This window comes from Schistocerca nitens, chromosome 3 (genome assembly GCF_023898315.1).
Source record: "Schistocerca nitens isolate TAMUIC-IGC-003100 chromosome 3, iqSchNite1.1, whole genome shotgun sequence".
Lineage (NCBI taxonomy): Eukaryota > Metazoa > Arthropoda > Insecta > Orthoptera > Acrididae > Schistocerca > Schistocerca nitens.
Window position 1 is genome coordinate 757,903,299 of NC_064616.1, and position 15,943 is coordinate 757,919,241.

The 15,943-nt window shown below is 41.0% G+C and overlaps 1 protein-coding gene across 5 annotated transcripts in view; it reads right to left on the minus strand.

Annotated features, from left to right (window-relative positions):
• The window catches only part of LOC126248756 (nascent polypeptide-associated complex subunit alpha-like), a 33,601-nt gene extending 18,252 nt beyond the window's left edge, over positions 1–15,349 (minus strand). The window contains exons 1-3 of one of the 5 annotated variants that reach the window (XM_049950106.1): positions 15,097–15,349; positions 14,867–14,989; positions 6,735–7,003 (exon numbers count right to left, since the gene is read on the minus strand). In XM_049950106.1, coding sequence (XP_049806063.1) covers positions 6,735–6,989 — 255 coding nt within the window. In that variant the 5' untranslated portion in view covers positions 6,990–7,003; positions 14,867–14,989; positions 15,097–15,349. Of the gene's footprint in view, positions 1–6,734; positions 7,008–14,866; positions 15,007–15,096 lie in introns of those variants that run through there. The other 4 variants (XM_049950102.1, XM_049950104.1, XM_049950103.1 and 1 more) reach the window with 4 other exon arrangements.
• Positions 15,350–15,943: the final 594 nt, after the last annotated feature.

Sequence of the window (15,943 nt, forward strand, 5' to 3'; positions counted from 1 at the left end):
CTGGAAGGAGATACACCACAGCTGCATAGTCAGCTTTACAAGATGAAGCTTGTTGTCTGTCACTTCCAGCCATTCATTTCCCATCGGTGGAAGACTCTACACCTCAACAGTGAGACAATGGCATGCAGGGGTATGGCACACTGAACTAACCGAGGAACACAACAACTCCTTGGCTGCTATGTCTGCCCTTTCGTTTCCTGCAACACCCATGAGCCCTGTCACCCAGCAGGACACCTGTTTGCCAAGCTTTCATAGCTGGAGGAGGGCATGTTGGATATCCTAGACTACTTTATCACTTGATACAAGTGGTGTAGACAGAAGGACATAGGAAAAGATGAAGAATTTAGCACACATGGGACAAATCATCTGCTCCAGCACTGAATACAGTGAACTTCGGAGGCAACCAAATCATGAGGACACGACCCGTGAAGACAACAGAGCAGAGCAACAGATGGAGTCACCTGTTTAGACCCATTCAAAAATACAGCTACGTAGTCAGGTTCCTCATTTAAAATGTCAGAAAATATCTTATTAAAAACAGAAGCAGGAGTGCAATAATCCCTCCTGGCACTGCAACAGTGCCTAAAATGAATCTGAGCCTCTGCAGTAGCCAAGGTGGCAGTTGGTTAAAGACCCAGATTTGAGCCCATACATGCCCCACACCAAAGGGTTCCAACACACACTTTGCACAGATCCCAAATGGTCTTGTTGCCTGCAGATGATTGGTAAAGAGGCCAGATGAGCAACGGTATGCTATGCTGGGGAATTGGACATAGCGAGGGACTGACATACCTGATGCACCATGAGAAGCTCCAATCAGATGGTAAGTAGTGGTTCATTAGCCTCGGCACAAACAATTGCCGTGAACGCATGATCTCCTTACAGTGTACAGCGTCAATGACTTTCAAGTACAAAGGCGTCGTTGACCTGTACACTGTGCACCCATAGTCCAGCCGCAATCAAATTAAAGCCCTATAAACAAAATGGAGCAAATGTGCCCTCCCTGCTCCTTAAGACCTATGGCTAAGACACTACAAAATGTTCAACATCTTCTGGGCCCTTGCCTTCAGGTCCTCAAACCGGGTGAAAAAATCACTTTGATGAGAAGGACTGAATAAACATTGAGAGATAGCCACAGATGCCCAATTGGTGGAGCTGCCCTAGAATACTGTGGTGCCTAGTAGTATCATACACCTTACTAATATAAAAAAAATATACCTACATAATGCTGTTTATCAAGGTGAGCTTGCTGAATAGCCACCTCTAGCAGGTTCAGGATGTTAACGCTGGACGAAAATCTCCTGAATCCACAGTGAAAGCAACTTAGGAGCTGCCTAGTCTCAAACATCCAGACCAGATGACAGTTAACCATTCGCTCCAAGGTCTTTTCTACACAGCTCGTTAAAGGCGACACTCTGGTAACTACTGGGAGATGTCTGCCTCTCATGGTTTGAGAAGTGGGATCAAAATTGCCTCCCTCCATGAGTTGGGAAAATTGCCTGTCTAGCACATCGAATTAAAACATCATAAGAGAACTTCCTTTGAAAACGGTGGCGAGTTCCGCAGCATGCTTTATCTGTTTGGGTTGTGACCGGGCATAGTATCACGAGCCACAGACAAGCCGAATACAGCTCCCACATGGAGAACGGACAGTTGTAGGACTCTGAATTGTTAGACCTGAGGTCCAATTCAGCCTCTCCATGGTGGCACGGTAATGACAGAACAATGGATCCTGGCTGGCAGTGGCAGTAGTCAGTGCAAAATGCTCTGTCATTGTATGTGCATTGTCTCCAGGTGTTTTTTTGGAGACACCCCTGATTCAACTATAACTACCTTTACTGGAAGCCATACTGATGGCTTAACATACTGTAGTAGAACACATGGAATGGTTGATAAGAGTCCACGAACACTTGCCAAAAGCTTTTCTTGCTTTCCTTGATGACAGATCTAGCTTTTGCCCTTGTTAGCTGAAAGGCTGTGAGGTTTTGCACCACCAGGTGGCTCTTAAACTGTCACAGACCCAAATGACCAGATGACACTCATTAGTCCACCAAGAGACTGGTGGCCTCTTAGGAAAATGATGCGACTTTGGGATAGAGAGGTCAGCAGTGTGGTGGACTACTCATGAGATGTGGTCCACCCACTCCTGGATGGTGTCATGGCACTCAAACACAGCCAATTGGCTGAACAGCATCCAGTTGGCTCTTCTCCTCCACCGTGGCTGCATCCTTTCAGAGAGAACTCCACCTAGAAGGTGAATATGGAGTGGTAAGTGGTCAATCGAACAAAGGTCATCAGTGACTTCCCACCGAACAGAGTCTGCAAGGGCTGGAGAGCAGAAAGAGGTTGATGGCTGAGCATGACCCAGTAATAGCACAGAAATGAGTGGGAGGTACCTGCGTTGAGAATGCACGGCTTGTGAGACGTCATGAGATTTTTCCAATACCCAACCCCAATGGCAAGTAGAGGTCAAACCTCACAATATATGACGGGCATTGAAGTCTCCCAGTATGAGAAATGGTCACGGGAGTTGTTTTATTCGACATGTTAGTGCCTTAGAGTCAACTGCATCATGTGGAGGTAAATATAGTGAACCAACTGTGATCCTCTGACATACATGAACTACAAGTGTAATTGCTTGCAGGTCAGTAGGTAGAGGGAGAGCAGAGGAATGGTGCACGTTATTGACAAAGAAGGCAACCCCTCCCTTCACCCTTCCCCAGTCAGGTCATCCTTGCAGTAGTGTGTACAGTCCTGTAGGACAGGGACATCAAATGCTTTAAAATATGTTTCCTGCAAATACAAATACAGGGGGTGTTCCTACACCAGCTGTTTCAGTCCCTACACATGTCCGGAACTCATTAACATTCCACTGCAGTGTGGGAGCCACCTAACACAGGAGTATCACTTTCATTCTAACTTTCTGCCAGGGAGGGGAGCCTGCATTGGGTGGAGGCCAGTCTTGGGGGGAGATGATTGCCCCAGTCCGACATCACGATCCATTGCCTGTACAGAAGAATCTGGAGAGACTTCAGAGAGAATGACATCGACATTGTTGGGCTGTTTACCTTCTGACTATATCAGTGGTAGATGATTTTCTGCCCTGGGCAGAGTTCGGAGCCACAACTGCAGCTATGTGGTTGTAGCACTGGGCAGTGTCCCCAGACTGAACCTTTGGATGGCAAGGAGCTCTGCAATGTAGACAACCACAGCCTTTCCGAAAGGGAAATACGGAAGCGTCCGATCCCACCCGTCTGTTTTGACCCATGACGTCACAAATATGGCGGAAACGACCATAAACCACGATTCCAATATGGCGCATATAAATTCGGTACGTACACATTATAAAGACGAAAATACATCGGAGAGGGGGGGGGGAGAACCACACACACACACACACACACACACACACACACACACACACACACACACACACACACACACACACACACGAAAAAGTAAACTAAAAGAAAGACCCGACCGACCTACCCCCCCCACACCTCACTCCCCCCCCTAAATTAAAAAACCCACAAACAAAAACCAAATGCAACATAAAAAAACCCAATCACACACTACAACTCAGTAACTTAGAACAAAATAGATCCTACACGAGTAAAACACAAACAAACACACTCCTCCCCCCCTCCCCCCAACAAACGCTAACACGAAATAAATCACCCACCCCACCATGAGCCGCAGCCACCCACCCACCCACCCAAAACACCCCAACTAACCACTTTCGACCTATACATTTTACTAACAGCCCTTAAAAAAACCAAAAAGACACAAAAGCTCTCAGGGACACTCTTCCGCCAAAAGTACTCATCTAATTGAGACTGAAGGTTGGAAGAGCGCCTCTTCCCCCTACCAAGAACTGACTTAACAGCCCCCCACATCCCCTCTATTGTATTTGTGCAAGCCCCCCCCTCTCATAATTTTTGAACTCTAAGCCATGGTTAACGACTAAATGATTGAATCCCCTCTCACCCAACCCCCTATATGAAGAAAATGCATCTGAAATTACTATGGACCACGGTTCTATGTACTCCTCAATTAACCCCACTAATTCCGCCTTAAACCTCCCTTCCACAACCCTAAAAACACATTCAGAACACCCACCCCCCGGAACAACAGCCCCCCACACCCAGACACCAACCACAGACTTACCCCTCCCATACTTCCTTTTCCCAAACTGCGACTCGTCCACCTCCACAACCACCCCATGCCCTTCCCCCCCCCCCAACTTACCCCTGTACTTAATAAACTCTGAACACACTTCACGGCAAAAAGAAAACCAATCAAGCACACTCCTCTCACTCACACCAGTCTCATGCACGCAAAAACTGTGTGGGGATCTATAACAAAAATAATCAGTCACCAGTACACACTCGTGCATGATCAACCTTGAACCAGGAACCATGCCGTATGGAACGCCAAATGTCATCCTTTTGACAGTGCCACATGTAACCGTCCCTGGTCCAAGACGCCGGAACTTTAGCCAACTTCATTTCTTCACCACTAATAAAGCACTTCACGATGTTGGCAATTAAACCAAACAGCTGCAAAAACTTTATCAGTTCCAAAGCGGTGTTTCCCATCTTTTCCCTCAGACACACGCTATTAATTTTATCTGTCATATCCATTCCTGAACAAAAACAACAACCGATCAATTTACTAAAATTACCACACGACCAACAGCGAACAACGTTAAATTAACCTTCACACAAAACCACTAAATCATTAACTCGCTGAAACGAATTCCACTACAAACACAGCCAACACTAACAATTTTGTATACTGAGCAAGATCAAACTGAGCCCATTACACCACACATACGAAAGCCCTGAACATACCACCAGAGGGCACAACAAACCACAACACAACGACATCTACACACGCCACACATACAAACCAAACTCCACGCCGTCATGTCGTCACACACCACAACACCCTTACATCATGGGTCAAAGCTGACGTGTGGGATCAGACGCTTCTGTCGACCCTCCGAAAGTTCTGGTGGGAGGTGCAGGCGTCGAAACAGATGCAGCAGCACAAATGCATTGACAAATGCAATTACTAGTGCTGACACTAGCAATCTCCATTTGTGTAGCTGCATCTACTTTCTGCACTGGAGGTGAAAGAAATGCAGCAAAGGAAGTAGCAAACAATGGGAGCAGTGTGGCTTTATACATCTTCTTGGTCTTATTGTGTGAGATGTGCTTCATAGTCTCAAGCCGTAGTATCTTACGTTCAAGATATACGCTGCAGACTTGACTACAGACAGGGTGAGCCTCAGAGCAGCTCTCACACTTCAACAGATGTGAACAAATGACTCTTGTGGGCAGCCTTACAACACTTGTCCTAAGTGACTTCTCCCCGACACCCTTAGAGCACTACGTCCAAAATATTGGCATTTGAAACACTGCAACATGTTGAGGACACAGGCTGCACATTGAGGCAAAGAAAATTTGCCTTAATCTGCTCTGGAAGTTTCATACTGCTGAAAAGATTAAACAAGATGGATTTGACAAGATCACCATCCACCCTTTTCGTGATATTGTGCATGTTAAATATTCCTTCTTGGGCCCACTCAACTTTCAGTTCTTTGGGAAAATCCACCAGATCCCTGCATGTCGCACAACTTTTGCTGTAATTCAGTGTGGTATGGAGCTCAGTTTCAATGCCATACTCTCATAGGCATTTCAATTCCTGCAGGTTTCAACCATTAGTGCACCATTATGTAACCGCTTGACTGATTTTAATATTCCTGCAATGCCCTCTAAATCCTTTTGAATGTAAAAAGGCCATACTTTCCCGAAAGTTCCCTCTCACCTTTTAACTATCAAAAATACATTCTGTCGAGCGAATGCATTCTGTTACTAAATACTGAACTACTTTTAAAAACTCCTGAATCTGGAGGGCTTGTCACATGTGGCCTCTTGAGCAATTGTGTGTTGTACCTACCAGCAGTCCACCCTTTCTGCTGGGACGAGGACAGAATTTTGAGGGTGTCATCCAGTCCCAGGGGCAGCTAGAGAAATAAAAGTCCACCTAGACAAAGCCCCACATGCCTAGGTAAACCTATTACAATTGAGGTGTGGCAGGTTCGCCAGAGGTTGCCTACTAATGACTGTTACACCTCAACACCCGTGCATCTCACTGGTTTGCAGCAGACCTTGAGATTGAAGGGTTTTTTACTAAGGATTTTAGCATCCTCGCAATCCAGGCAGTCGAGCTAAGATCCCCAGTCCCTGTGACACTGTGTTCCACTGCCTCACTGCTTGGTGGTATCTGAAGCATGCTCAGTGCTTACAGTGATAGGGCTGGCATCGCTTACCAGTACGCTGCTCAAGGAACCCCGGGTTCACCAAGTCTGTACCCAGCAAATGAATGCTGAGTCCCTTGTGGCTTTATGCAATAGAAATAAACACCACATTTAAAAGAAAAATTTATTCAATGAAAAATCCAGTAGAACTCCACGTTGTGTATCGAGTTTAAAAATATGAAATTGTGTTCATAACACAGATTAATATGAATCAGTTTATTACTGAACAAAATCCATAGAAAATTGTATTTCACGGACATTCGGCCACCAAATCGTGGAACACAACACCCTTCTTCCTCATCTGTACACACTGCATTGAACATTAAGTACCCACCTGCTTTTCCTCTTGAATTTAATGTAAAGTTCTGCCTTGTCAGGTTAGTTCTAAAAGCTTAGAAACAATACTCACTTGCTTAAGCCCAAGTTTGGACATTATTTTTCGAGCCTTCTTCTCTCCACGACTTTGTTTTGCTTTGCTGACCAAGTCAATTGGCAACCCTGTTCCAGGAGAGAAAACTGTTGGTTCTCCACTTGGACCGGCCTCTTCAAGTTCAGGGACTGATGCCTCTGACTCTGACTCGGTACCAGAACCTCCTGCAGAGTCATCACCTTGCATTTTTCCTTTTGAAGTTGATGGTTTCTCTAATTCAGTCAATTCAGGCATTTATACTCTCAAATCTGCCTGAAACAATGTGTGAGAACCTTATAAATCTGAGGAGATATGTTGTTGAGTCAGTGTGTTATATGCTAAATGACACTATAATTTTCCAAGAAGAACAATCTATCCAATGATATCAAATATGTTGCATAAAGTAAATAAAATAAAATTAGTAAAATACACATGTTGGTAATAATTTCAACAAAAAGTATTAATGGAGAGATTAGATTTCAGACATCAGAGACTGTATCAGTGTTCCTATTCAGAGTGAATCAAGATAAACCCATCTGCATACAGAAGAAGACACCCCGACACCCCCCCCCCCACATGGAGGGAGGGAGAATGTTCACATCACATCATCGTCTGAAACAGTGCTAACTTAAGATATTTTTTGTTCACCACAAGGTTTCTCATGTCATATCCCTAATGCCAGTGATTACTGTAAGTGATTAATTTTCCCTCTACTTTTTAGCTTCTGCACTGTATTAGGCTTAGAAAAAACAGTTCTTTCATTCACACGCCATGTTCTATAAAGCCCTCCATGAAGGAGAGCCTCCAGGGACATGGAAATTAAACATTAACATTTACACACACACACACACACACACACACACACACACACACACACACACACACACACACACACACTCTACACTTTTTCTGTAATATATAATAACAAATTATAATTAGTTCTAATCTGCACAAACCGATAATTATGGGAATTACATTTTGTGTGTGTGTGTGTGTGTGTGTGTGTGTGTGTGTGTGTGTGTGTGTAAGAGAGGGGGGAAAGGGGTTTTGTGCACATGGACACACCCATGAACATTTTCAGGTGAAAAACAGCTACTCTAAAAAGAGGCCATTGTTCCTCCTCGTAAATATGCTGTCTTTCGAAATTTTCCCGGCGTATCGAATATTCCATAAGATTTCGGGATTGCAGCCGGATCTCATCGACTCCCCTCTGGTAGCCAACTTTTATATGGAAGACTTTGAGGAGAGGGCTCTCGATTCGGCGATGTTGAAATTAACAGTCTTCTGGCGGTACGTGGACGATACCTTTGTAGTGTGGCCTCACGGTGAAGAAGAGCTTTCACGGTTTTTACAACATCTGAATTCCATCCACACAAACATTCAGTTTACGATGGAAGTTGCAAAGGATGGTTGCCTACCACATCTGGACATTATGGTTAAACACAGGGTGGATGGGTCATTGGGGCATTCTGTCTATCGAAAACCCACGCACTCGGATCTGTATCTACAGGCGTCAAGCTGTCATCACCCATCACAAACTATGGGTGTTCTTGGAACGTTGGTGCATAGGGCACATGTCGTGTCTGATAAAGACAGCCTTGCAGACGAATTAGAGCACTTGAAATCGGTATTTCAACATAATGGATATTCTGCACATCAGGTCAGTACTGCTTTAAGGAGGAAAAATCGTGACCACCCACAAGATCAAGAGGATAAGGAGGTGTTTAAGTCCAGAGCATTTCTCCCATATGTCGGGAACATTTCATCGAAAGTAGGCAGAATTTTAAAGAAACATCGTGTGAAAGCAATCTTCCGGCCACCTACAAAGAATCGTGCTCTTCTGGGCTCAGCCAAGGTTGATCTGGGATTACGGAAGGCTGGAATTTATAAAATACCTTGCAAGTGTGGGAAAGCCTACATTGGTCAAACCACACGCACAGTACACGACCGCTCCGTTGAACATGAGCGCCACACTCGCCTTTTACAGCCCAGTAAGTCGGCCATAGCCGAACATTGTATATCCACAGGACATACTATGGATTATTCGGCCACGAAAATCTTGGCCCCATCGAGATCCTTCTGGGATTCAGTTGTGAAGGAATCCGTCGAAATACGTTTAGCGGAAAATCTCATTAATCGTGATGGCGGCTTTTTACTGAATAAGGCCTGGGACCCGTTGATTTCTTTAATTTCAACCAAAAGAAAACTTTTTATGGCTTCTGACATGTCGAGCGACAAGTAATTTTAAATTTAATATTGAAATTTTCCTTTTATTGTTTTGGACACATCTGTGTGCATGTTTTACTTTTTTCATGCATTTGTTGGCGCTCCATAGATGCAGTAATATTGTAGAGGGCCTTGGAATCGACAGGTGGCGCGCATGCTACGGTAACTTGCGCATGCGCGCCTGCGTCACTTAAGTATAAATAGAGCGACTTGCACTAGCAATCTCCAGTGTCAAACACTCGCCTGAAGATGGCTGTAAGGTTGGCAGCCGAAATATTGTGGAAAGAAGTCGATGAGATCCGGCTGCAATCCCGAAATCTTATGGAATATGCTGTCTTTCATTTAATAGGCCTATGTCACACCAAGCATTTATGCAAATTTACACAAAACACATTTAACTGTCTATAATCAACAAGGGAATATACATATTTTTATTATTGGGACATTTTTGTTATTAACACTTTCCAAAGTATTAAAAACATATATTGGGCCACAGTGGTAATGACACTTTCAGTGGAAACATAAATATGAAATGTGTAATGCATTTTTTTTTAACTATCATTGCCCTTTCATTGGCTATGCCAACTGACAATGGTTCAAATGGCTCTGCTCTGAGCACTATGGGACTTAACATCTTAGGTCATCAGTCCCCTAGAACTTAGAACTAGTTAAACCTAACTAACCTAAGGACATCACACACATCCACAATGAAGCTATCATCTTCCAACCTAACTTAGGCCTCGGACTGCACTACCCATCAGTCTGGCATAATAATAATAATAATGAATAAGCAAAACATATGAAAATTAGATGTAACATGCAGAACACTAAATAACACGTTTCAACTACTGTACAAATACTGAATAACTGAGTGCCACATTTCACATTTGTAACCACTTTTCAGCATTTAAGATGAGATGTGTGCACTCTTCATTGAAATGTGTGACTACAACAATAAGAGAGGCTCAACAGCTACAATCACTATTATTCATCTCTCTTCACAGAATTTTACAAGTTTGACTTTCAAGGTGCATTTTTAGAAAATAATGGTTTGCAACCAGACATCAATATCTTAAACATTTTCACATGTGGCACTTTACATCTTAGCAGAACTTTTTGCAATTGATCAGATCTGTTCACTGTGAAATTTTACAGATCTGTGAAGATATATGCTCTTAAGCCATGAATGATATTTTGTGTCTGTAAAATGAATTAATAAATCATCAAAAAGATATTAGCAACTGATGCTAATATATTTAAACACGTGAAGTTCTCACGTTTCAATACTACAAATCATGTCTTTCATTCTTTAACTGGAAACTGACTTAAGCACTGTGCATCTGCAGTCCAAAACAATGCAGACTCTGATACAAACTATTCTGCAGACTCTTTTCTCAAAGGCCTTTACAAGAATATCAGTCAATAATCAAATCTTTCTGCTTGTTTCTAAGTTACCTTCATAAAGTCAGTAAAACTACAGTGGTGCCACCCAAAGCGCAAGATCCCAAAGCAAGGTTGGTACCTCACGATGCAACCACAAATAAGGACAGCCACTGCCAGCTGCAGCAACAAATGAGCAATGTCGGTATAGTCCCCAAAAAGAGTCTCCATAAGCCGCTGCTTCCACTCACTCAAAATCTAGCACATTATTGCTCAGCCCAATCCACGATCATCAATGAAGATGATGGCATCTTCTTCCAACTAGGCTAACAGTGTGAACATTGAATTATTCAGAACTCTACATAAAAGTTATTGTCAGTTATACATCGTGTGAAGATATTTGTACCTTGTCAATATCAAGTGATATGTTAATATTCAGTGACTGTTAAAATACTCATTACATCCCTGTGGAACTGCATTGTACAAAGTTAAGTAATTCATCTTGTCTATGTTGTAATAAACTGAACTAATATTTTACATGTAATAGTATCCACTTGATATCTTCCCAGAGTACAGTAAAAGAACCCACCACTGTACCTACAAGATTTTTTGTCTGGTACAAGTACTTCAATGCTGCCAGATCTGTTCACTATGAAACATATGCAGATCTGTAGAGATGTCTCTTTACCAGTGACAAAGAAAGGTAGGGTATCTGTCAAGACTAGCAATAAACACATAAGAAATGTGATGTTAAATTCAAATTTTTACACAATTCATGAAACTCATTACTGGATTTTTCCAAATCCAACTTGTGAGCAGGTGCTTTATAAGAGAAAGAAGAAAACCAGATCTCACATCCTTATTCTTAATAAGCACACAACAGGTACGGAGCATTCACAAGGAAGCATTATTCCTCAAAATGATGCTCAAGTCTGAGCTGGTAAGTTAACTTGACATCGAACTACTATTTGCAACACTCATGCATAATTGCTTGTAAGATGATTACCCCCTCAGAATCTATTTTTTAATGACAGAGAAAGGTGAAAAACACTTACTTCTCTAAAAGAGAAACACAAATATGGCTGAAAGCAATATCTAATGAAATAAACATTAAACTTTTAGTTTTATAGGAGAGGAAAGGTTCCATTGGTGGCATACTAGTAAATGCCAAACAACAAAACCAAATGCTGAGGGTCTGATGCCCTGTTAATAGAGGCATTTTCCCCTTGCATTTGATATGACGGGTCAATGGAAGCATCTGATTCAACCCATGTGCTTTGACCCCTGACGTAAAGGTCTGTGTGTGTGTGTGTGTGTGTGTGGGGGGGGGGGGTTGTTTTTTTTTTTGGAATGGCAGACCTACTTTGCAGCGATGAAATTTGTTCGAAGTCAGTAATTGTATTTTGGGTTTATTTTTCTCAAATTGTAATGTTTTGTGTATTTATTGTGTATCAATATATTTTAATTTACATATGGATGTCCGACTTGAATTTTTGAGGTGTTGTGGTTTTGGTTCTGTTTTTCGTAGTTGTAGGTGTTGGTTTTTTTCATATCAATAGTTATGGTTGACTTATATACATGAAGGGAAATGATCGATTACAACGTTCATATAGTTTTATAAGGGAGTATTGGTGTTTTGGTATCGTCAGCTGCAGTTGACCTATATAGGCCAAGAGAAGTGTGTTTCTCATATATTTTGTAATTATTTGTTCGTCATTTTGTGTGTTTTGGGATCGTGGTGCATTTTTTTTACTGTTATATTTAGCTTGCCCCCTCCCTAAAATCCTCAATTTCCCCCCGTTGTCCCGTTACTTTGATAGTACTTTTGAAAGGAGATGTTATTTTCTTATTTATATGTATTTTCATGATTATTGCCATATGTATGTAGTGACATCATAGGCAACATATTGGAGACTCTTAGAATAGCCATTTCCGCCATATTGATGATGTCATGGATCAAAGCAGACAGGTGGAACCAGACACTTCCGTAGTCCCGATATGGCTTCCATCAATGTCAGTTCCTTACGTATGTGGAAATACGTCAATTGTACCATTATCTGTTTCACATTTTAAAATGTATGTCCTAATCTAACTGTATCAACTAGTTGGTTCAAATGGCTACTTTACTGTGGTCACTTACTTCACTGCCGTTAACAGTATCGTGTTTAACTGCTAACTAAAGTTACTACGTTAATATTTCCCATCTTATGACTTCCATTCTGGAGTAATTTTTGTTACACTGTCTCAAAAATTTGCTTTTATACCTGGAATACGTTAATCAAAGTTTAACAGGAACTGAATCAACATCCTGATTACTTTTTCCATGTGTTGCAGCACTAAATGTAAGAAGCATGCCTCTGTTACCCCTGCCACCCTTATTGTATTCAGACTTAACTGCAGTAATTTAAAAATGGTGTGTACATTAAGGAAAAACTCCTTAATAGAGATGACAATACACACAAAGTGTCTTATATAACAAAATCTGATAATACATTTGAACAGCCCATCTGCCGCAGACAAATTATTATATGTTGTTATTATTTTGATCACATAACAATGAATGGTCCAATGAGAAAAAATATCCATTCCAGGCTGATCAATAGTGAGTGCTAAAATCTTTAAAAATGATCATCCTACACAACTCTCACAATATTACACAGAAGCTCATAATTCATTGGAGACTTAAGTACCAACTGCTGGATCCCACACTTCTCTCTTATAGCATCGCCACAAGGATATGAGCACTCTTTTTCTTGGCTCAGCCATAAAACATATTATGGCATACTTCAAATAAAGTATAAGTTAGAGCTGCTCCCTTCGTATTGTTCATCGTTGGTATAAAATACATGCACATAAAAATCAGAAAACTCAAAGGTTTTTCTACTGGCTTATAGTGTTCCTAAATTTACCTAGGAGTTTTACATATTTATAAGAAAAGTATCAAACATAGGTTGCCTACAATGGACTATAATGCATCTTCAAATGCCCGAACCAGTCACAAAGTAGTGTTTACATGGGAATTACTGAGCCTGCCAATACCTCTCATCTGCTTTGACATATAGTGAGATCAAAATAATGGACACAAACTACTTACATGAAATTCAACACAGGTTCAATACACACGGTAACAAGAATTTAAGTTACTCTCAAGACATCACATTCCTAGGCTTCACTAACTCATGAACAGTTATTTTTCAATTCAGCCTACACCCTGAGCTACGCTACCTACAGATCAGTATGTCACCACATCAAAGATGTCATCTGCATTCACTGCCTTACCAACTGATAACCAAACTGTCACTAACAACCTAACCTATACCTCATGCTAAGCCACCAATCAGCATACCTACATTATAAAAAAAGAATGAGTTTTCATTGTTCTAATCTACCTGATTTCATTACAAATAACAAAGGTGTTATAATTACTCTGATCTACTATTCATCATTATATCCTACTACATAGTTTGGTAAAGTTGAGTTATAAGTAATAAATAATGTGGATCAAAAAATTAACAGACAGCAACACACAAAAACATAAAGGTCCGTAACAGTGCAAAAATGGGTCCAAGAGGAGCTGACACAACTGCACTTTGATGAACGATGAATATAATATTTGATATTTAACTGCAAGGGATTCCTACACAAGAGTAACTCTGTGTGTTAATATTGCAAGAATTGTAATAATACAACAGATTATTCCCCTGAAGACTTAAATGAAAATTTTAGTGTTACACAATTACTTTTATCAAGTATCTCATGTACCTCTCCTCACGGAATTTGGGTTCGAGAGTAACACGACCAACGCTAAAGGAATTAGTCACAATAATAAAACAAACTTCCATACACTACTACGCTGTTAATATCCAATGGTGGGGTGGGGACAACTGTGACATTGTGCAACTACTTTTCATCCCACTAAACACTAACTCCAGGTGATCTGAATAAGTTTTACTGAAACTGATAAACTGCATAAATAAGTATCGATTAATATAGACGAATTAATCCTCCCGTATATCACACAAAACCTAGCAAAGGAAACTTTTTCCTGTGTGCATAAGCGGTAGCAAACGGACTGCCATCAGTTTGTTCATTATCACACATTTTCTGCTGCAGCATAACTTAAAAGTGCAGTCTTTGGGAGGCCACGAGTACCCTTTTGGTGATTAGTGTAACATGCTGTTTAATGGGCTGAGCAGAGATTTTGGAAGGAGGCTTTAATACTATTAGTTACGTATTTTTCTATCCAACAGCATGCCGTAAAATGATACAAAGGCAGTAAAATACACAACACTATTATCATCATTCGAGGTGTAGTAACAGTCAACGAAGAAGCCATAGCTGTCTCTTTACTATCACACACACGATCAAGGTTTTTATTTTACATGTTCAATGGTTAAAAACGTACTGCTACGCAGAAGCCACATATTCAATTGGTAACGATCAACAAAGGGGGTATGTTACGGCCTTATCGATATTTGATAATTGTTAACATTATATTTCTATAAAAACATCTACTAGCACTGTACCTGATACCCCGAACGTACAACTGGTGCAATCTGAAGGATAATAAGATCCTCTTTCTTAAATAACTGTAGAGTCACACGACGCCACAATCCGCCATTACAACTTACTAAGCACCTCGTGACCACCTCTTCAAAACATACAACCGAAGAACATTACAAAACTATATATATATAAATGGTTTAGATTATCTTACAATAAAATTTAATAATACCCAAAATAGTTAATAACCCACCTGTAGTCTCACTTTTACCTTCTCGTTCAACTTAATACCGGCTTTAACTCCCTGTTTTCAGACTCAGAGATTCAAGAGTCAAGAGTCAAGAGTCAAGACACTTCTTCCCCACGTGCAGTCACACCTCTGAGCCCGAATCAGCTTTCCTATTTGTTGGTAAAAAGTTGTATAACATTATCAACAAAGTCTTCAGGTTAAGTTCAAGACGACAACAAACAAAAGTATCAAAGGTCGTATTTGTCACGCATGTTGTTAACGTTGATAATACCAATACTTCATTTGAACGTGCGAGTTCAGAAAAATCATTGCAGCATTTAGTGCTTTGAACAAGAAATTATGGTATAAATTTTTTTGTGAAACGTTAATTCTGTTATTTCCTCGATATGAAAACTTACCTCTTTCAATTACTATTCGATTGTGCGGATAAACGGTGTCTCACCTACATAATAATTAACTAGGAGTGAAAAGTGAAAACGAAACTTCTGGCAAGGAGATGATGAACCGATTACGTTTCCCATTTTGGAATGCGTGGGTATTGTACACACAAGGAACGGAAACGTATTTTATGCCATAAACCTTTCAGCGTTCAAGCTTGTTTAGAACACAACTGTGTTAACGAAATGCCGATTGCCACTTTCAGATGCTATATAGGCTTGTATTCAATACCAATTTCAAGGGGAAAAAAATGAGAACACAGAACCTGGTTAAATTAAATTTCGAGCAGTCATCTACATTTGACATATAAAAAGTCATCGAATACCGTAGTTAAGAAGAATTATCCGGACACTGAAGTTTTTTGGATTTTGATGGAGCTACATATGGATCAAATCCGATAACGTGAGAATGA